The 23,211-nt window shown below is 35.8% G+C and overlaps 1 protein-coding gene across 2 annotated transcripts in view; it reads left to right on the top strand.

Annotated features, from left to right (window-relative positions):
* The window catches only part of TBC1D15 (TBC1 domain family member 15), a 70,978-nt gene extending 54,094 nt beyond the window's left edge, over window positions 1-16,884 (top strand). For both annotated transcript variants that reach the window (XM_007195008.2, XM_007195007.2), the window contains 7 exons: window positions 73-189; window positions 6,256-6,356; window positions 10,230-10,329; window positions 11,083-11,180; window positions 13,193-13,309; window positions 13,852-13,938; window positions 15,560-16,884. In XM_007195008.2, the coding sequence (XP_007195070.1) occupies window positions 73-189; window positions 6,256-6,356; window positions 10,230-10,329; window positions 11,083-11,180; window positions 13,193-13,309; window positions 13,852-13,938; window positions 15,560-15,781 (842 nt within the window). In that variant the 3' untranslated portion in view covers window positions 15,782-16,884. The remainder of the gene's footprint in view (window positions 1-72; window positions 190-6,255; window positions 6,357-10,229; window positions 10,330-11,082; window positions 11,181-13,192; window positions 13,310-13,851; window positions 13,939-15,559) is intronic.
* The last annotated feature ends 6,327 nt before the right edge of the window (window positions 16,885-23,211 follow it).

Here is a 23,211-nt window from a genome sequence, read left to right as displayed (position 1 = left end):
TTGTAAGATGTGAGCTTTATAAAACTCTGTTATTCTAAAGGTTTTCAAATATGTGATGATTTTCTTCCTCAGAAAAAGATGTTAACAGAACAGATCGAACAAACAAGTTTTATGAAGGCCAAGATAATCCAGGGTTGATTTTGCTTCATGACATTTTGATGACCTACTGTATGTATGATTTTGATTTAGGTAAGTTCTCCTCTAACATCCTAATTTAAAGATATTATGTACGTTTATTTTAGAATTTAAATTTATTAACCTGTTAGGCACATGTAAATAGTTCTGTGGCCTAGTTTTTATAGGGGTGTTCCACAGGGGACTGGAAACTTAAAAGGCTGTGGTTCCCAAATTGTGCACCAAGGAGCACTGGGTTGCTGCAGCAGACTCATGGGGACAATGTGGGATATTTTAAATATTTGAGGGAAATACAGTGACGTCTGTAGGACAGTGCTCTAACTACTAGCTGGAGTAGTTCAGGGTTTCATCATTACATCACCAGACTCCTTCTGATGAAGTTATATCTTTACAAAGCAGGGTTTTTGGCCTTGCTATGATAAGCAAGTACTGTGTGAAAATAGATGAGGATGGTGGTATCCAATTGGATTCCAAGGTTTGAGTAGTGTAGTGCCCAACAGGTGTTAAGTTAAATAGGATATAAATATTAAGTTGTTTGGATCTGTTTAATAAATGGAAATTGTTAGTAATATTTTTGAGCCTAGGGATGCCTTGGAAAACAGTTCCTGAGGCACTAAGGGTACTGTGAATTGAGAAAGTTGGGGAACCTTTTTTTGATAGGCTTTATCCCTCGTGAAGAAAAATGCTGATTTGATATTATAGACAAATGGTGCAGATAATTATCTAGGGCATGTGGAGCTTTACTCTCTTTTCTTGGTTAGTCTGTTTTCTACCAAGAATGGGTTGGAAAGACTGGAGTTGGTGGTGGGAGTGGGGGATTGCATGGGGAAGTGATGCTAAGGGATAGAAAGCCTAAGGAACCAATATTTTAAGGGACAAGAGAACTTGAGCTTGTTCTCAAGTTCTTTAAAGGACCAATAAATTCCCTAAGCATCAACCTTTAAATAAGTATAAAGAATGGAAAAGTTTGAGTTACCTACTGATGTTAGTGACTCCCAAGTAGAGGATAGTGAAAGTAGATGTTTCCAGATTACCTTAATAGAGCTTGAGACATCTTTTGGGGAAGGTAATTGGGTATTTGTTATATTAAACCCAAATGAAACTTGAATTATGGGTACATTTTCTTCACTGTTTGTATCTATGTGAATTCCTTTTGGATTCTTATATGTAAGTTAGGGGAAGATGTAAATCCTGTTGTGGATCTTGAAGCATCAGCCTCTGGTGACAGTAGTTGAATATCACAGATTTCTCTTTAAAATGTGAAATGTAGCCAGTCCTGTCTATCACACCTATAGTGAGCCTCAAATTGGATTGTTGAAAATATTAGTAGAGTGCTTCTCAGGTTACAGAGTGCTGTTATTACTCAATTTTGATTTCAATTTTGATTCTGTGAGAAGCCTTTTGAAGAAGTGGGGAAATAATCCCCACTTTATAAGTAAGGTTATATTGATTTAGACAGTGACTCAGGGTTGTACAAGTAGTAAATATTGGACTTGGGGTAGAGACCCAGGTCTTTATTTCAGCCTGGCATTCTCACCTTTACACATTCAGCACCCTGACCCATTGCCGTCTTAGTTTCTGTTAACCACTGTGGGGAATAGGACTGTCGTCCTAGGGAGCAAGAGGCATTGCCCTGTACTCTCAGTTGGTAATTTTGAGATAGGAATTAATGCATATTCTCAGGAGGAGTTCCTGAATGCTCAGATTTTTCAGGAACTGAGTCCCAGACCAGCTATTTGGATAAATTGCTATTTCCATTTGTCTGTATTAACCCCACATTCTTTCCAGTCAAATACTTTAAGTTATTTGAAACATACCCAGGGATTTTATTAAGAACTCTGGCCTTGGGAGAAGCCAGGGTAGTTTTCATAAAGCACTGGACCAAATTTCTTGCTTTTTACTCATAGCAAAGTAATCCGGGCTGTAAATTTACTCTTATAGTTGATTCTTTCCTATTGAGTTGTTTGGCTTCTTAGCCCATAGATGAGGTGTAGGTGTATTTGTGTTGAATATAGTCTCATTAATAGTGAGGAAGAAGACAAAAGTTACCAAAAGCAGACAGAAGAGCTCAAGGAAGAGTAATTTTTACTTAGTGCAGACACTATATCTAAGTTGTTTCTTTTTTTTTTTTTTTTTAATGTATTTTTTTTTTAAACGCATTGTTTACTTTGTTTATTTATTTATTTATTTTTGGCTCTGTTGGGTCTTCGTTTCTGTGCGAGGGCTTTCTCTAGTTGCGGCGAGCGGGGGCCACTCTTCATCGCGGTGCGCGGGCCTCTCACTGTCGCGGCCTCTCTTGTTGCGGAGCACAGGCTCCAGACGCGCAGGCTCAGTAATTGTGGCTCACGGGCCGAATTGCTCCGCGGCATGTGGGATCTTCCCAGACCAGGGCTCGAACCCGTGTCCCCTGCATTGGTAGGCAGACTCTCAACCACTGCGCCACCAGGGAAGCCCTCTAAGTTGTTTCTATGGGAGGTATCGTTTTGTTTTTTTTTTTACAGTGTATGTTCATAATCTGATCCTGAATAAGCAGTAAAAGGTTAAATTATACTCAAAATACTGTATGTAAGAAGGCAGGAGAGTGTCTAGTTAAAAAAAAAAAATGATTTCCACCTCTTAAGATTTAAAAAAATAAAATTGATCTTCTAATAACCGAATAAGCTTCAGTTAACCTGGAATGTTGACCTGTATATAGATGAAATTTTTCTTTTCTCTTTAAGAATGTGTACACTAGGATGGTAAGGAGTTCATTTCTCACACCTCCACACGGAAACAACTTTGCTATGAAAATAATTTTGGGGAACTACTTCAGAAATTGTAGTAGTGCTGATTAAGATGTTCATCAGTCAGCACTAGTGCAGAATCTGAGCATCACTGAATGCTAATTTAAACAGCTTTAATCTTTCTTTAATTAAAAGGAATTTGTACATTAATTCCACACCCACAACTCATGACATACCCCAAAGAACATCATGTATAAAATAAAATGGATTAAAAGCAACAACAATATGAAGATTAATTTGACTGCTTGCTTTAACTAAAACTTTATGGTAGTGATCCCGTATGAAAGCTGAAGACTTAAAGGATTAAATTAGCTTCTTAGAAATTTTTATTCATTATAACTTTATAATAAAGCACTTTTTCCGCCCCAGAGGAAAGGTGCTTTGTAAATCTTTCGAACAGCATGCTTTGAAATATTTCTGTTACAGACTATACGTGGTCAGACCCAGGAAAGTGGTACTCTTTTCCACTTTGTTGAATTCACATAAATTTCCTTCATGCTTTAATTGGTTTAGCCTTCATATTTGTCATTGCTTTCATTGTGTCATTGCCATGTAGGAAAGTTCTGATGATAACAATCTAGTCTTCCTTCTAACCTACTTATTCTTTCTTAAAAGTGTTGTATTAGTCAGGGAAAGAAGTAAAGAAAAAGAAAGATTTCTTGTAAGATACTGGCTTATGTGATTATGGAGACTTAAAAGTCCCACGGTCTGCCATCTATAAGGGGGAGACTCAAGAAAGCTGGTGGTATAGTTTAAAGACCTGAGAGCAGGAGAGCCAGTGGTGTAGGTGCCAATCCTGAGTCTGAAGGCATGAGAACCAGGAGCACTGAGGGCAAAGCGCTGTCTCAGCTCAACCAACCAAGCAGAGAGCAAATTCAGTCTTCCTCCATCTTTTTATTCTATTCAGGTCCTCAGTGGATTGGATGATGCCTACTCACATTGCTGAGGGCCATCTGCTTTAATCAGTTCACCAATTCAAATGCTAATCTCTTCTGGAAACACCTTCACAGATACTCCCAGAAATACTGTTTAACCAGACATCTGGGCATCCTGTGGCCCACTCAAGTTGACACACAGAATTAATCATGTCGTGTGTATTATTTTTAAAAAAGCATCTGCAATAAAGTTGTATAAATGCTTACATTTAGATATCATGTCGTATGCCATTTTTTCTAGCACTTTTCTCTAAATGTCTTGGTAACTCCATTGTTTGGTACTGTAATAATTGGATACCTGCCATGGGAACCTAAGTTTGTGTGTGTGTGTGTGCTCATGTGCGTAGAGACATACTTTTCCGCAGGGTGTAGGGTAGACATAGTGAGGTTGGGAGGGATTAGGCGTAGCAGTAGATGAGAGTGTAACTGAAAGTGGGGTCTGGCTGCTCGTTGCTCAAAAGCCAATAAAGAGGCCAGGTTGGCGGAAAGGAAAGTTTGTTTTGTTTTGGATGCTGTCAGTGTTGGGGTCGGGGGGTGGTAAGGGCGGACGTCTGTCCAGAGGCCGATTCCCACCACTGACAGTCAGTGGGCAAGAGCTGTTATAGACAGAGGGAGGGGCTCCGTGCAGGAACAGCACAGTCAGCTCTGACCATCTTGAAATTGGTCATCAGTGGTCTGATCAGCATCATCTTGATTGTTTTAGGTACAGCTAATCTTCAGCTCTAGGGTCGGTTTGTTTCCATTTCTTTGAGGCCAGTTCTCGGAATTGTGGTAGCTCATGGCTGCAGTCTGGTCATCATGTAGTTAACTTCTTCCACCTGCTGGGGGTTTCAGTATCTTTAAGACAGCTCGCAGGATATGGCTCAGAATATTATCTACAGCCCTTGAGGAGGAACTAAAGATCCTTGACTATGCTTAATGACTAAACTGTTATTATTTGGTCTCCTTTGACTGTTTTCCTTTGTTTCTGCATTTTCTCACTTCTCTGGTTAAACTTATTCTTTGGCTAAAGTTTTTCCACAGACAAAAGTCAGGCGGAGGACGTGGGGGACAACGTGACCATAGAGTCCTGCTCCGTTTCAACAGGGTAGAGGCTAAGAGCAGATAGAGCTAAACTTTTATGTGTAAGGAGATCCTGAAGTGAACTGTCTCTTTCTGTTATACTTTTAATCTGAGTTTTCTCAAGAGACTTTGGCTTACATGCTTCCTGGGGTCATTTTTAAAGTTTTCTTCCAGAATAGGAAGAGTGATGTAAAATTGTGTATAACTGCAGGCAGAAATATACCCTCCCTTTTAAAAATATATACTGTTTTAAATGGCTTCATTGCACACAGATATTGGTGAATGATAAGAATGTAAGTGTTGGCTGCAAATGAAAGACTGTATGTTTTCCACAGACTTCCCAAGCTATCACTGGGAAAAAAAACCCTCTATGTAACTTTAACGAATGTACAAAAGTTACCAAAGTTGAATAATATGTATGTGAAAAGACTTAGTAAGAGCTCTTGTCCCTTTGTTGATTCAAGAATCTGTATCTTAAGTCTGAAATCTAATTGTAAAACAATTAAGAAAATTGAGGATTTTATAAGATGGAACTAAAAAATAAGATGTTTGACATGGTCAGGTGAAAAGCAAAACTAAGGTTTTTTGTTTGTTTTTTAAGTGAGGGGCCTGATTCTTTAACTTTCCAATTTTTCTTTTAATCTAGGGCTGCAAATTAGTGTCATGATGAGAAATTATAAGAGCACAAGAGAAAGGTGGTTAAAATGGTAGTTTTAGGTACAAAATATTGATTGGATTAAATAAGACCATTTGCTAGCATTGGTTGGGTCTAGAGTAACAGGAAAAGGGAAAAAAAAAGAGAGAACATAAATACAACCACTTAAAAGAGGTAATTTTGTTGTGATTACTTTTGGGTAGATTACCAATGTCTGGTTGCTAAAGCAGTTGGATCCTTTTTAGTTCTTATTTTACTGGGCTTATTCCTCGTAGTTTGGTGGTGGTTGACTACTCTGGCCTTGCAACTTTCTTCCCTTTGACTTTTTTTTTTTTTTTTAACATTTATTAAATTTGATATTCCTCTGGATTTCCCTTCACCCCTCTTCTTTATCATAATGCTTTTGCACATTATTTTTTAATAATATTACCCTCTCTTGATAATGATATTTACACTAAGACACATGCTAGCAGTTATGTATCTGTTGACATCTCAGTACAAAACAACTCACCTTTCTCACCTGATTGCTAGATTTCCTCCTCATTGTTTACAAACATCAGTATCTACCAGTTTCTGAAAACAAGAAAAAAGATGCAGTTTTAAGTGAAATGGTGGTGATATGCACAGATGGATACATAAAGCTTAGGTTTTTAGAGATATGATTAGTTTTTTCTGTTCTTCTTAGGATATGTGCAAGGAATGAGTGACTTACTTTCCCCTCTTTTATATGTGATGGAAAATGAAGTAGATGCCTTTTGGTGCTTTGCCTCCTACATGGATCAAATGGTAAGGTTCCATTCCAAACTAATTTTGAAAATTTTAGTTGTATAATAATCTTATTATATAAGATTGATGTTTATATTTAGCCAATTATGGTAGAACTTAAAAAAAACTGCTCTATGTTGTTTGTTCATTTGTTTCTTTTTTAAATAGCCTTTTCAAGAGGCTTGGAAATGCTAGTATTGTTTTCAATACAAAAAGTAGATAGTAAGTGCCTATAGAACAGGAATAATCAGGATTTAATATTGGTAAATGCTTATGATCTGCAGAAGAACCATGAGTCATTATAGAATATTGATGAAATAGATGATTTCAGTTCTTGTGAAGTAGTTGAACTTTCATATCATCTGTTTCAGAGATAAAGCTTAGTCATGCCAAGTAATATCCTTAGCTTTTGTGAACATTTTGTATTTTGTCATTATAGTGGCTGATTTTTCTCCAGATGTGTTTGAACTATTTGTAACGTTGACAGCTTCTTAGTTTTTTCCTAAGCATGCGATTATTAGAGTTGAACTGTGTCTATATGTACATATTATTATAAGGAACATTTTATCTATTATCATTGATATATCTTGGAGACAGAGTTCTAGGACAGTAGTACAGTATTAACAGGAAAATAAAATAGCACAGTCTTCTCAAGTAATCTATTAGAAAGGGGAAAAAAAAAGGAAAGGGGCTAAGGGCATATAAAAGCATATGAAATCCAAAGACCTGACTACATAGGTCACTGTACTGTTTCAAAATAAAATAAATATACTTGATGCTGGGCCTTGATGGTTAGATATTGAAATGGCTTGCTTGCAAAGGAATAAAGATTTGAATATGTAGTCATATAAAATGTTTCCCTGTAGTGGAGAGTCTGGGATACAGATGTGAAATTTTTTGATTACTTCTATTTTTTGATTACTTCTATTTTTTGATTACTTCTATTCTTCCTCTCTTGCTTGCCTATTTGTTATTTCCCCTTCTAATTTGTCCCAATTTTATCTATTTCCTCAAGTCTCTTATCCATGGTTCCAACTCATCCTCACTTCTCCTAATTCTTTTCCATACTTGATAAGATTTGATAGTTTTAAAATATTCTTTTATTATTAAAGTAATATTCAAATTATATAGTCTTTTACCATGAATTAATGTTTTTGGATTATTTGGAAAGATTATTAATTGCAGTAATATGGTAATATCATAGTTTGTATTCCTTACCTTTTTGATTGATTGATTTTACCTGCCTTCTTAGTTCCAATTACTCCCAGGTGCTCTAGAAATCTGAGGCATTTGTTATAAAGGTCTGTACAACTGATACTAATTGTGTAAAAACTGTTGTCTGCTTTCCTTGTGTTTTTGTTGTTTATCCTCTTTTCACTGGAGCTAGTATGCACCTTGATAAAGGAGTCATGTCTTTGTTTAACTAGTTCTCTGATATGCTTCCAGAATTTTCCTAACGCCTGACATGAGGTTTTTGTTCAACAGATTTTTGTAGAATAAACACATGAACATTTCCCCAGTGCTTAGTTTAGACCTCTACTTACAGTAGGTATTCCAAGAATTAGCACAAACATACGGCATTTAGTGTTTTATAGTAATAGTTTTCATAAAACTGAGCTAATATTGGCATGTTCAAATATATTGGCTTGTGGTGCCAAATACATACATACATGCATACGTGTGCATGTATTTAGGTGTCAAATGTAAAGACTACTTTCTGAACATCTGCAGTGTACCACTTCACAGTCTATTTGTCATTTTTGTGTATGAAGGTTCAAGTTCTTTGTTCTGTCTCTTTCACAGTAAATGTTCTCTGTTTGCCTTTTCCATTGAGAATGGTCTGGGGATTTTTCTAGTCTTTATTCTAAAAAGATCTCTTAATATATTGTCTACTAACATCTTTTGCTTCATAATATTTTAATGAAAGGGCAATAAGTTACAATCAAAATAATCCGCACAATTATTTTTCACTGCATTGCTATTGTTTTGGTGTCCTTGAATCTGTGCTGCTCTTTGACTCCTTTTTGTTTTATGGATTTATTTAACATAAGTTTTAACTACTTTAGTGAGTCTGAATTCAGTGTCTGTAGATTTACTTTTGTTGATATTTACATCTAATGTAGGTCTAGGCATAGACTTTGTTTTCGAAATATAGAAATATTTGCAAAATGATCTGACGAACTTTCTTATAGCCACCATTCATTTTGCCATATAGTTTTGTCCCACCCTTCCTTCTCACCCCCATCCATATATATATATACACACACACACATACCTATGTATATGTATGCACACACATATTTATTTACAGTTACACTTGATGCCCTTTGTATATCCACTGTTGACCTCATTTCCCTTTCTCCAGGAGTAGCTACTTTTCTGAAGTCGGCTTCTATCGTTTTGGGAGTGCTGCTTTTTATAGCAGAGTGGGTAGCAGTGGCTATGCCATGTTGGTAGTTCCAAACCAATTTTAGCTTTTGGTCATGTCACAACAAAAATTATGCTGTTAATCAAAGAGTTAATTCTGCCTTTCCCTTATAGTTCCATGTGGGAAATGTGAAGAAACTATATCCCAAAGGCTTGCGTTAGTCTGTAAAACTATTTCGTTCACTAATTAAACTATTTAAATCACTGAAGAGAAGACATTTTATTGAGAATCAGTAGCCCTTAATTTTCAAAAATTTTTTTTACCAGGAATGAATGGTTTCTAATCAGATAGATACTTCTAATAAAACACTATTATTCTCTCAAAAACTAAAAAAGAAGTGTGAGGGAGGGGATGTTGTTCTTAGGCTTTTCACAAAGGTTAGGGCAGTAGTTCACCATAAAGGGGTTAGAACACTAGGGTTAAAGGGATCAGAATCATCTAAGAAGCCTTTATTTTGGTGCACTCCCCATCCCCAAACCTTGACTGAAGTGTTGGTAGGGAATCTTTTAAACGTCAAAGATTATTTAAAACGTAACCACAGTCGTTCTCAAACTTTATGATCTCAGGACCCCTTCACACTCTTAAATATTATTGAGGATTCCAAGAGCTTTTGTTTATGTGGGTTATATCTATTGATGTTTGTCATATGAAAAATTAATGCTAGGAAATTTATAAATATTTATTTATTCATTCATTTAAAAATGACAGTAAACCTGCTACACCTTGGTATACATACATTTTTTTTTAATGAAAAGTAACTTTTCCAAAACAGAGTTTACTGAGAAGAGGGATTATTTTCCATTTTTCATTTTCTTTAATGTTTAGTTTAGGAGTTTAGTTTAATAGAACACAGCTGACTTGCATATCTGCTCCTGTATGCAGTCTATTGCAATATCACACATCATATAGCCTTTACACTTATGGGAGAATTTAAAGTGCAAAATGCATAGATTGTTTTAGTGTTGTTATGAAAATGGTTTTGACTTCATAGATTCCCTAATGTCATCAAATCTAAGAAATAATTAGCTAATTCTTTAACATGCGATATATGTTAAAACTAAACTTAATTTTATTTCATATGTTAATTTGAAGAAATATTTAACAGTGAAGTGATTTGATAATAAAAGTCTATTTTCCAGTGTGTGTTCCATTCACCAAGTCTCTTATTTGATGTAAGAAATAAGTATTAATATATCAGTCAGTCTACTCCTGCTGTCTCTGCATTATTCTTTATCTAAAAAAAAAACGAATAGAGGGAAAAAATAATTCTTAGTTTGAGACCAAAGATTCTCTCTCCCTCCTTTTTAATGTTGCTTTAGCATTTTAATTAGTTGTGATTTTAAAATATAACCAGTGTGGTATAAATCCAGCATTTGTCATTATATTCATGGCATAGTTATCGGTGATTATGTACTGTAAAATATTTATTAAATATAACTTATGTGATAACATTTATTTTTTTAAAGCATCAAAATTTTGAAGAACAAATGCAAGGCATGAAGACCCAGCTAATTCAGCTAAGTACCTTACTTCGATTGTTGGACAGTGGATTTTGCAGTTACTTAGGTAAGTTTAATGAAACAAAACTATACCCAGCAAATTGTAAGGTAATACTAACAGAGGAAAAAATGTAAAGAGCTCTTTTTAAGATGTATATACTCTACCAATGTTGCCTGGGTTCCTCTGAGGAATAAAAGTGTGGGACCAAACTGTCCTTGTATAATTTTGCCTTAAAACAGTTTATTTTTAAAATGAATTATAGTTGTCCCTCAGTATTTGTGGGGGATTGGTTCCAGGACCCACCCGCCACCCCTATACCAAAACCTGAGGATACTCAAGTCCCTTACGTAAAATGGTGCAGTATTTGCATACAACCTATGCACATCCTCCTGTAGACTTTAGATCATCTCTAGATTATTTATTGTACCTAACACAATATAACTGCTATGTGAATAGGTGTAAATACAATGTAAAGACTATGTAAATAGTTGCTAGGCAAGGCAAATTCAAGTTTTGCTTTTTGGAACTTTCTGGAAATTTTTTTTTTTCCAAAAATTTTCCATTCATGTTTGGTTGAATCCACAGATGCAGAACCTGCAGATATGGAGGGTCAACTGTATTTGTTGTTATTTGGTGGTTTTCTTTTAAAGAAGTTAGCCTGCAAATTAAAATTGTTTCCTTGAATTAGTAGAAGGCAGTTAAATTTATAGGACTTTTAATAGCCTAAGATGAATAGAAAAATTTGAGTTTGAAGTAGGTCACTGTATTCTGAGATAATTAGCATAAGAGTAAGCCATATATATATTTTTTTCTGTGTAGAATCCCAGGACTCTGGATACCTTTATTTTTGCTTCAGATGGCTTTTAATCAGATTTAAAAGGGAATTTAGTTTTCTAGATATTCTTCGATTATGGGAGGTAAGTTCTTAAATTATTGTAAAAATTAATATTTTTTATGAAAACATTTTGTATCTGTAGAGTAAATGGATTATAGTATTTTGACTGAAATTTCTAAAGCAGTTATGTTCTGAAAATTCTAATGGTTTGTGGTCTCTCCTTAAAAATTAACCGTCTTGAACTGAATGTGTGGTCTTTGGAGCTTTTTTCTGTAAATCAAATCCTTGTGTGATTGGGTGCCAGTGGGTTTCCCAGAACCAGTTCTCTGGACCACTTGTGCCTGTGTTCTTTCCTTGGAAGGCTTGACTTTATGTGAGGCTCTGCCACATTTGGGTGTAGATTTGAATAGAGTTAAGGAAGTTTTGGCAGCCAGTCAATTGAGATAGTACTTTATTTGTAGTCTGAAATATTGGGAGGGAACTGACTTGTGTTTTGCTTTTTTAAAGAAATTTAAGTTGGAGCAGAATACTAAGAATAATATAACAAATATCCCACTATCCACATTTAACATATGTAAATATTTTGCCGTATTCACTTCTGGTTTTTTCTCTTTCTTTCCAAGACAAAATATATTTAAAGATATAGCTCATATCTTTAATCACCACCGCAAGCCCCATTTCCCTCTGCCCCTCTCTAGAGTATATTCATGATCATGTTTTTGGTTTATATCCTTTTATTCCCTCTTGCACCCAGGGCAACTCTTGATGAAAAACAGAAAATTATTATTTTCTTCTTATACATCTGTTAATTGTTAAGTTAACAGATGGATGTGCTTTTGAAATAGAATATTGGTATAATGACTGCTTGATGCCTTATCTTTATAAAAGTAAAGATGACAGAAATATTCCCAAGGAAAGAATGGGGGAAATAATCTGTTTGGATAATAAATAGACTTGTATACAGTGGGCACCCTGAGGCTTTTACACCTGGAAATTGACTCCTGTACTTCTGGTGACTGTGCTGCCATTAGAGAAGGTGATGCACTGATTGAAGGATCACCACCTTATGGAGGATCACTTTCTTTGTTTGAAATTAGAAGGAAAACTCACATGTTCTTGACCTAGAATCATATTTTAAAGTTAATCAATTTTATTAAATTGTTATCTCAACTTCTTTTTAAAAATTATCAACATCGCTGTAATAACTCCTTAGTCTGTGTTTACCAAATAAATTGGAACTTTTAATGAAACTTTTGAGGTTAATTGCATTGTAATTAAACTTTCAAGAATTGGATTTAGTCTGAAAATTATGCTACTTAATTTACTTCTGGTAAAAGAAGTAAAAACATTTCAGGTATGCTTTAATAGTAGTGTTTACATGGCTCTTTTGATCTTTCCAAAAAATGATATTATTAGGTACATTAACCAGGGGGAAATGAAGAACTTAAGTTTTAGGGCATTAGCTATACTTAGGAAGAAGTGCAGCTATTGATCAAATGTTTTATACATTTGGGTATAAATTTTGGGTGGTCAATCCAGTTCTTGTCAGGGATATTCTGAGTTATATAATATGATGTTTAGAATGTAGAGCTACCTCTGGGTGTTTTTGATTCCATGCAGTGTATAACTGAATCTTTATTCCCGTGATTTAACTCCCCTGTACCCCTCCCCCCCGCCCCCCGCCCCACCGAGACTGAAGATGATTTAAAAGTGAAAAACTGAAGGTTCAGAAAAATACTGAAGATGCCTCTAACCCTTACACTTTAGCCTCATGACGGTGGCTCCTTAGTTAATACCATTTATCATGCTGGTTAGGCTCAGTGTGACTGTAGTTACCTGAAGAGCCGCATTTGGAACGCATCGTATTCATATAATAGTTAATATTGTATTAACTATTCATATAATAGTTACTTCGTACGTAGAAGTAAGACCTTCCTTCCCCACACCTCATTTCTTAGCTAGAAAAAGAGTGGACTACCCCATCTAGGCAACTCGTGCTTTGCACAGAAGTCATTCAGAGTTCAGCATTGTATCTGTGAGGAAAATATTTTAGAATTGATAGAGTTTACTAAATAGGTGTTCTATTTTTTATAGGTAATGTGGACTGAACTACCATGTAAAAATTTCCATCTTCTTCTCTGTTGTGCTATTCTGGAATCAGAAAAGCAGCAAATAATGGAAAAGCATTATGGCTTTAATGAAATACTTAAGGTAGTTGTTACTTTAACTTAAATTTTAATATTTTGGCTCTTTCCTCTTTTTGGTGGTATTGATATACATACATTTCCTTGGAGCATTATTGAATCCCTCAAGTAACTTAAATTTTATCAATAACAGTCAGTACTAGGACTGACTCTCTGAGAATGGCAGTTCAGCAAGTACATATTGCCAGTTATTTTTCCTAGCTAATTAGGAAGAAAAGGAAATTCAACAAGTGCTCTTTTATGTAGTTTAATTTTCTAAAAAAATTCTTTTGCTTATAACTTGAGATAGTAGACTTGGGACAACTGCTGGATTTAATGTTCCATAAGCTTATTAACTATTCTTTAGCTTTAAAACTTGAAATGATCTAATGAAAGATATATTAAATTTCCTGTTTACTTGTAGTATGAGGGTGTTGTTATTTTAAGGATTTTATCTACAGTGTAATATAACTGGTAATAAGTTGTATAGTAGAATATAATAGTGTTTCATTTTCATTGAAACTGAATTATTTTATTTTATTTATTGATTATTTTATTGATTTATTTTAGCATATCAATGAATTGTCCATGAAAATTGATGTGGAAGATGTACTATGCAAGGCAGAAGCAATTTCTCTACAGATGGTAAAATGCAAGGTATACAGTGTTTTAAGTAATTACAAGATTTTTTTGTTTGTATGTTTTTGGTGGATTGAGGTCAAGAGATAATTTTTCCTTTTAGAAGTAAAATTGGCAGCAAGTTGAAGGCAGACACAAAGCATTGGCTAGCATTTGTTTACCATTATAAATTTACAGCACTTAATTGAAAACAATTGGTTAATTATGCTAGATAGGAAACATATAAAAATAAGGCAAAATGACAAAAGTAATGAAAACACTAAAGGGGCTGCAGAAGCATTGATAAATTACCTAATCAAAGAACACAGAATAGGACCTCATATTAAATATGTAGTATCTTTAAGTAAAGACAGATGCTAATCAGAAATAATTAAATGAAGAGTATTTGGTCTATGTCATTACGTTTGTATCAGTCAAACTCTTAATAATCTCTAAAAACAAGGCAAAGTTGATGTGTTATATTCTGAATTTAAACCAAAGTATTATACTTTTTTTTTTTTTTTTTTTTAAAGCATTTTTTTTTTTTTTTTATAGCTACTTTATTTATTTTTGGCTGTGTTGGGTCTTCGGTTCGTGCGAGGGCTTTCTCTAGTTGCGGCAAGTGGGGGCCACTCTTCATCGCGGTGCGCGGGCCTTTCACTATCGCGGCCCCTCCCGTTGCGGGGCACAGGCTCCAGACGCGCAGGCTCAGTAGTTGTGGCTCACGGGCCCAGCTGCTCCGTGGCATGTGGGATCTTCCCAGACCAGGGCTCGAACCCGTGTCCCCTGCATTAGCAGGCAGATTCTCAACCACTGCGCCACCAGGGAAGCCCAGTATTATACTTTTGATGTATTTTGGTTTTTATATTTTTTATGAGAATTCTTATTTGGTCTTTGTGTCATTTGATCATGGTTCCAAATATTTATTTTGGTTCAGTTTTACACACAGTTATTTGATAGCTGTTCTGTTCAAAACCTGCCAGTGAGGGCTTCCCTGGTGGCACAGTGGTTAAGAATCCGCCTGCCAATGCAGGGGACGTGGGTTCGAGCCCTGGTCCAGGAAGATCCCACACGCCGCGGAGCAACTAAGCCCGTGCACCACAACTACTGAGCCTGTGCTCTAGAGCCCACATGCCACAACTACTGAAGCCTGTGCGCCTAGAGCCCGTGCTCTGCAACAAGAGAAGCCACCGCAATGAGAAGCCCGTGCACTGCAACAAAGAGTAGCCCCTGCTCGACACAATTAGAAAAAGCCCGTGCGCAGCAATGAAGACCCAACGCAGCCAAAATAAATTTAAAAAAACACACAAAACCTGTCAGTGAGATACTTCTTATGTTTAAGGAACTTCTGTGTATTGAGGGAGAAAGATGGTGTCAATAAGGAGAATGAAATAAATGCAGAATATTAGAAAACAATATGCTTGTGGGAGTGGTGGGATGGGGTGGAGAGTGGCTAATTCAGAATAGAAGGTCAGAGAACCACTTACTAAAAAGAGTGGTTAGGGTTTCATTTGGAGTGGAGAAGGATGGTTTGAGAGGGTGCATAACAATTACACTGTTAAAGCAAATGCTTAGATGTAGTATTAAATAGAAGTGTTAATTTGTGATTACTTTTCCTCTATGGTGAATGATGATTTTATATTTGATTTTTCTTATTCAGGAGTTGCCACAAGCAGTTTGTGAGATCCTGGGGCTTCAGGACAGTGAAGTTACAACACCAGATTCAGACAATGGTGAAGATGAAAATGTTGGCATGACTAGTTGTCCGACATCTGCATTTCAGAGTAACTCCTTGCCTGTACTTGCTGCCAGTGGAGCCAGAGATGACAACCCAACAGAGATATCCATGTCCCCAAATGTCAGCAGAGTAACACCTGCATGATCATTCTTCTTGCTTTTTGAAGAGACACTTCGTTGCAACTTCTTTTCAAGTACTGGAAAGGTGGACATTTAAAATCTTGTTATTGATCATGCTTTAAGGTTTATGGAAAGAAAGTGTACTGATGTTCTTGCATTAAAGCTTTACGAAGATTTAAACTAATTATTTTTGTAGTTACTTCTACCAAATAGCCTTTCCTTTTCAATAACATTCCTTAGTATTTTTATAGCTAAGTACATTTTATTTTCTCGCTGATGAAGTGGAATTGGATAAATATTACAAGTGGATGAGTTGGAAATTATGCACTTTGAAAACATTCACTTTGTTTACTCCAAGTTCATTGGGTTTGGATTTGATTAAATGTTGAGCCTTTCTATAGCATTCTAAGTTGAGAAGTAGATTGTTACCCAGTGACGAAATAAAAGAATTTGTTTTTCTCTTTTGTTTACAACAATACAGCTTAAATATTTATGCTGGTTGAATGTGATATAAATTGGCCATTTTCATCAATGCAATTTAATGTGTAGATAAAGAGCTATTTCAACCATAAGAAGTGGATTGGCAGTATATTTTTTACATTGAATTTTTCTTCACTTGTATATAAAGACTGTATAAGTACTTATTTATGAGTATAAGAAAGGATAGGCATATTTTCTTTAACTGAATAAACTTGACTATTGATTTATATAACCTGATTTCACGAAGTTAATACATAGCTTCAATATGAGATCTTTTTCAAAACTATTTTCTTAACCAAACATTTATTTCATGAGACTACATCCAACCCTGTACCTGGTATAATTTTCAAGTTAATTGCTTGTAGTCTCACTTTACTAATAAAGTTTACTATCTTTCCTAATAATGTATTAACTGATTAATCAGGTCTTTAAATTTTTATGAAATACTCTTTACAAAAAGCTTATGTCAAAAATTTCAATATACTATTCATGAGTCTCAAAATAATACTTTTTTGTATATGAATGAAGCTGTTGTTTTTACCATGCAGTGTTGCATGATATTAAGTTATGTGTAATTAACATAACTGATTCCATTTTAATTGTAATTTGTTAAGTTCTGTACATATCATTAAAATAAATTTGAAGTTGGAGTAGTGTTTTCTGTTAAATTACACCTAGAAATAATCTGCTAGTTTTTCATCAGAAGAAAAAAATCCGAGATGGGCCCCAGTGCATCTTATATTTTTATGTGATAGAAACAATCATTTGAATGAGTTGTGGAAATAAGCAAGAAACATGACCCTTTATAGAACTAAAGAAACTTTTCATTAGCATGAAATTGGGCATAGTGTTGCCTTGGAGGATATAATTATCTGAATCAGTAAAGCAGCTTCCTACAATTGATGTTAATAATGTAAAATAAAAGCTACACAGTTCTAAAATGGTCCAGTAGGTAGATTTTTTTTTTTTCCCCCAGAGAGCTAGGGAACCAAAAGAACTTTTTTCTTACTTGAGCATTAACTGACAGTCATGATAGTAGAACCATTAGATTTTTAGTTTTTAATATCATATGTGTGTTATCTTTCATCAGTTAATAATGAGTCAGCCTATTCAGAGAAAAAAAAAGTAAACTGATCAAAACCTTGGCATCTCCAGCCTTTCATTTCCTGCTGTTGAGGAAATTGCTGAGAACATCTTGATGTCCTTCTTGTTCTTCCTGGACAGGGGCTTTTGGGGAGTTTTTTTCTACTACGTAATATAATATCTACTTCAGAGTTTTAAAAAATCGTAATACATTTAGTAAGTTGAACTTTTGTCAAGTTCTATTATTTTAAAGCTACTTGTTAAAAACATTTTTACTAAACAGTCTGAATTTCTCTTTAGCCCATTTTTTATATGGAAATGATACTAATGTAGTGCTAAGTAAAGTCTTACTTAATTAGAGTCCTCAAAATCCGGTTATCAAATACCATGTGAACTTGAGCTGTTTGATATTGCTAAAATAGATAGTTCAGGTAAATGTCTCAGTCTAACTTTTTAAAGATTTGTTTCAGTTTTCACAAGATGCTCTGTCCATGCCGATAACATGTAAAATATTGTGTGCTATATTATGTGATATTTAAAGTTAAAATTCAAGTAATTTAGCTGTAAAACGTATTTTCAGTTCTGATAGGAGTCTATGGGAAACCTTTTTGCATTGGAGATCATTCCTATTTTGATTGTTTCGTGTGTCGAAGATTCTTCACCTCTTTATAATGTTAGAAACTTGGTGATGACTAAAGCTTTTTTGAGTAAGAAAAACAACTTTTTGAGAATGATAGTGATTCTTGCTGAACCTGACCTTTCCAAAGGTTTTTATGGATGCCAACTAATTCTTACGGGAAATTGATGTAATTATGCCCATTATCAAAGCTACTTTGTATAAAGTAACCCAAAATGTTTACTGAAGAACCTAGAATTTCACTTGACTTTGTGTGTAACTATGTAATAGGTAACATCATTCCAGCTTGCATTTCTTTACTTGGGGTTTCAGAAGATGCATGAACCTCTTATTGTATTTGAAATCTTGTGAGTATACATGCATATTTCGGAGGAAAGGTAATATAGTTTCTCAGAAGTTTCTCTGATTTTCCCCAAAAGTTGAAAACCATTGTTATAAATTGTATAATGTGAGGATAATGACGTAATTTGACCCACGCTAATGATTTTATGTGCTGAACCTCCATTAATTAAAATATCTTTGGAGTGCTCATTTCCAAATTCTTGGTCTGTATTGTCAAAATACATGTCCAGGCTCTACTTCAGAGCTACAGAATCAGAATCTTTGGAAGTGAGGTTAAGGAATCTGCATTTTAACAGGCTTCCATGTGGTTCCTGAGCCTCCCTGAAGTTAGAGAACTGGCATTATATAGTGTATTTTATAGTTTAACATTTTGACTTATGGTCAGATAGGCAAGTCCTTAAGTTTTTAGAAAGTAGTTCCTTGATTTTTCTCAGGTGGATTTGCCCTAGTTCTGGTCACCGTTTTTAGTAAAAAGTGATGACAGTCATCTTAGCCCATAGGTTCCCCCTCCATTCTTACATTTTGAAGACAAACTTTCAGTGTCATTTTATTTCTGAACATGAAACAGGATTAAATTTGAGATGAATCTGAAAGGTTTCCATCAGTATCTAATGTGATTATCCAGTACTAAACATCTGTACTTATTTGTACTTTCAATGTGAATACTGCCATTTGAATGATATAATGTATTTGGCCTCTTCTCCCTTTGGGTCCTTATAATATGCGAGTTTTAAGTTGTAGATTTTTGAGGATTGCTCTGATTGCAAGTATTTTTCTCACTGTTTTATAAAGAGACTCCTATTTTTCAGGTTATCTTTCTTGACTTAAGGAAAAACAGTGTGTCATCCTTAGATGCAGAGGTGGGGTGGGGTAGGGCAGTGCGATTGGACATACTTCTATAACTTTTGGGTTATCCAAAAGCACTCTTTTAGCCCATGGGAAGCTACATTGTTAACAAAGTCACTGTAAAGAAAAACTGATTGTAATCTAAGTCTCTTCTTCAAGAACTATCAGGAATCAGAAATATCATATTTGCCTAATGCAGTTCAATCCCTAAAGTTAGAATTGAAATGTTAGAATAATAGGTCGGCTGTTAAATATGTTTCTCCTCAAATATCTATGTGGTATATTGTTCCTCACATCTCTCTCTATGTGAAAAAGTAGACAGAGTGAAAAGAACAAATACCAGTAAGCTTAGCTGTGATCAGTGAGCAGTCCAGTTCTCTTTCAGCTTTTTTTAATTAAGAAGACTATCAACTTCAGAAATGGGCTTTTGCTGTAACAGTCAATAATAGATATTTCCAACACCACACTAGTCTGGAGGTACCAGACCCAATGGGTTAGTAGACTGCTTTAAAAAAAAACTAGAGCTGTTTTTAGATTGCTTTAGATGTTGTATGGCCAAATTGTGTATCTCTTTTCCATGGGTGTTGCAGGCTCAACTTTCATCTGCTGTAGTACGGGTTGAAGTGGTGGAGGCCACTTGAGTTGATAATAGCTTGGAGCTTTTCTTCATGTGAGCACAGGCCCATCCCTCATTCTGACTATCATGGCATAACCAATTTTATGAAGACTTCTCATTCAAAGCGTGGGATCTTCTAAGGTCTCAGGTGAGCCTAAGCCTTTTTTCCCCCGTACTGCTACCTTTTTTTTTTTTTTTTAATTCATTTGTAGATACTTAACAGGATAGATGACAACTTCATTAACTATGTACGTGACATTGGTTTGTGAATATGTTGAAAAGAAAATGCTGTTACGTAGAAGCCTGCTTGAGTTTCTTAAAAGTTAGTCATGGCAGGCTCATTTCATTTCCTTTTATTGATAGTATACTACCAAATCAAGAAAATACTTTAGCTATGGCATAAATTTATTTTGGTATGGTATTCATGTGGTTAGGTTGGAGGAATTAGGAGTGGATGGTAGTAATAGTGAACAATTCCTGCCAAAGAACCTAAAATGTACCCTGTAAGCTCTAGGAGTCAAATGTCAATGGGAAAAAAAATCCAACCAAACTGATTGTTAGGTTGGTTTTGTGCTGTAAAGTTCAGCCTTTTCTCTTCTCCTATTCAATGTACTTTAAGGATAGAAGGCATACATGTCAAATTTGCTTGTGACACAAACTTGATAGGCTGAAATGATGGCTTAAAACCAAAAAGACAAGCTACTTAAGGGAAAGAGATCAGACTTTTTGTTGATTCCCAATCTCAAAGTAATCACTATTGATTTTTTCCCAAATATCTCCATACTCTCACATCCCGTATCTATCCTTTAATAAATTCACCTGCCTTCTCCGTTCACCTTGGAGAATGACCAGGAGAATTCTTTCTTACTTTCAGTTTATTTCCTTTTATCCTTCCCCTCAAACACATTTCTTTACGTCTCTGAAGCTTAGCTTTCCTTTGATGACATTTTATTCCCAGTTGGATTTTTATTTGGCCAGGGTGGCGAGGGTGAGTGATGAGGGAGGTAGGGAAGAGTAAGAAGTCCTCGGGGTCTCTCATCTTTTGCCTACAAATGGAAGTATGTGTGTGTAGTGGGGGAAGTTGATAGGAGTGGAAAGATGGGTCTGACCCAGTTGTGCACCGTGGATACTCCTTTATTTATATCACCTTTTCCATATCTTTTTCCTAGAAGTCTTCAGCCTCCTAGGATCTACTTCCATTTTCCAGGTGGTTTAAGGACTGGCTTATATTATTTCTCTCTTGTTTTTACAACTGTCTTCAGTAGGACAGATACCTACGTTGAGGACTCATTGATGCCCTTAACATAAAACTTCCCTAATTTCGTGGACCTTGTCTCATCTGTCAGCTGTTTATCAGCATGGCCATTCATGATCACATGGCCCTCTTCATCGGTAAGATCTTGTGTTTGAAGGTCTCCTTATCTGGCAATATCTCACCTTATACTTTCCCACTTTCTGACTCTTGGGCTCTGTAACTGCTTGGTCCAAGCCAATTCTGTAGGCTCTTCTTATGACTGTTGGCTGCCTGGTTATCATGGACTCTAAGGACAGTCACTTCATCAAAACCTAGGTATATGTATCTCCTTAATTTCTGCCAAAGATTCCAAACCATTCCCCTATTTATATCACTCTGGCTTCAGAATCAGTGAAGGATGGGGAGATAACTAACACTTTGAGCATTTAGTATCTGCCAGACACTGTGATAAGCACTTTATACACATCCAATTTAATCGGCATAATAGCCCTATAAGATGTAGGTATTAAGACTTCCCTGGTGGCACGGTGGTTGAGAATCTGCCTGCCAATGCAGGGGGTGTGGGTCCCAGCCCTGGTCCGGGAAGATCCTACATGCCGCGGAGCAACTAAGCCCGTGCGCCACAACTACTGAGCCTGCGCTCTAGAGCCCACGAGCCACAACTACTGAAGCCTGCGTGCCTAGAGCCCGAGCTCTGCAACAAGAGAAGCCACCGCAATGGGAAGCCCACGCACCGCAATGAAGAGTAGCCCCTGCTCGCTGCAACTGGAGAAAGCCCGCACGCAGTAACGAAGACCCAATGCAGCCAAAATAAATAAATAAAATAAATAAATTTATAAAGAAAAAAAATGTAGGTATTATCGCCCTGTATTACAGAAATGAAGGCTGAGAAATGTGACATAACATGTCCTCAAACACAGCTAGGTAAGTGGCAGAGCTAAGATTTAAACTCAGGTTTATCAAAACCAATGCCCTATTTCTCTGCAGTATAGTTTATTTTTAAAAGTTTTAATTTTGTCATCAACATCACACATGCACATGGTTTCCACAAGATTTGTTGTTACGAGAATTTTTTTTCCTTCTCCCTACCCTCCAGTTCCTCCTCCCAGTGGCAAGACTTTCAACTTACAGCTGATTCTTTTGGTGTTTATTTCCATATCTCTCAATGCTGTGATATGCTTGTATTGCTCCTACTTTAATTTCCAGTTTGAAGAATTATCCATTGACTCCCTGTCTTCAAAGATGGAGACTTAACTTTCTTCCCCCTCCCCTCAGTTCCCACAATATACCCTTCTTTATTGTTCCATCTTCCAATATAGTTGATATAATATTGGTTAGGGCAATGCAGTTCTTAGCTGAGACATGTCTTTCTTTGACCCTTTCATTTTTCTTTGGGGGTTAATTCTTATTAAGGTTTTTTGTTTTTGTCTCTTTGGGTTTTTTTTTTCTTGCTGATTTTATATATAATTGTCACTAATCCAATCTACCAAATGTTTAAATTGGGGCTTGTCAACTACGGGGGTTTTATCATAGGGTAATCTGATTGTTCCATTTTGTTCAGAGCTCTTAATGTATTTTTAGGTTTTTCCTTTTTTCCTGGTCAGAGTCTCCAAGCTTTTCCCATTACCTCTCAGAGTGATACTATTCTCAACCACGTCTAGTGCCCTTCAAACCGGAGGCCCTCTGTTTTACCGTGCCCAGAGAATAAGCTCCATTCATCTACCTGGGAGCAGGAGGGGAAGTGGCTTGGCTATGTAGAATAGAAGGGAATATGGGGTTTTAACTGCCTTTAAAAAAAATAACAGTTTCATTAGGATATAATTTATGTGCCATAAAATTCACTCTTTTAAAGTGTGCAGTTCACTGGTTTTTAATATATTCACAGAGTTGTGCACCTATTCCAATATCTAATTTTAGAATATTTTCATCACCGTCAGAAGAAACTCTGTACGCGGTAGTAGTCATTCCCACCTTCCGACTCCCTCCAGCCCCTGGCAACCACTAATCTACTTTCTGTCTGTCTGTCTGTCTCTCCTCTCCCCCAGCCCTTTTCTTGTTTCTTTTTGCCTCTTCTAGACATTTTATATAAATGGAATCATACAATATGTGGTCGTTTGTGACTGGCTTCTTTCACTTAGTATGATGTTTTCAAGGTTCATTTATGTCTTAACACATTTCAGTACTTCCTTCCTTTAT

The sequence above is a fragment of the Balaenoptera acutorostrata genome, chromosome 11 (genome assembly GCF_949987535.1).
Source record: "Balaenoptera acutorostrata chromosome 11, mBalAcu1.1, whole genome shotgun sequence".
Classification (NCBI taxonomy): domain Eukaryota; kingdom Metazoa; phylum Chordata; class Mammalia; order Artiodactyla; family Balaenopteridae; genus Balaenoptera; species Balaenoptera acutorostrata.
This window is presented reverse-complemented; position numbering and strand designations above follow the sequence as displayed.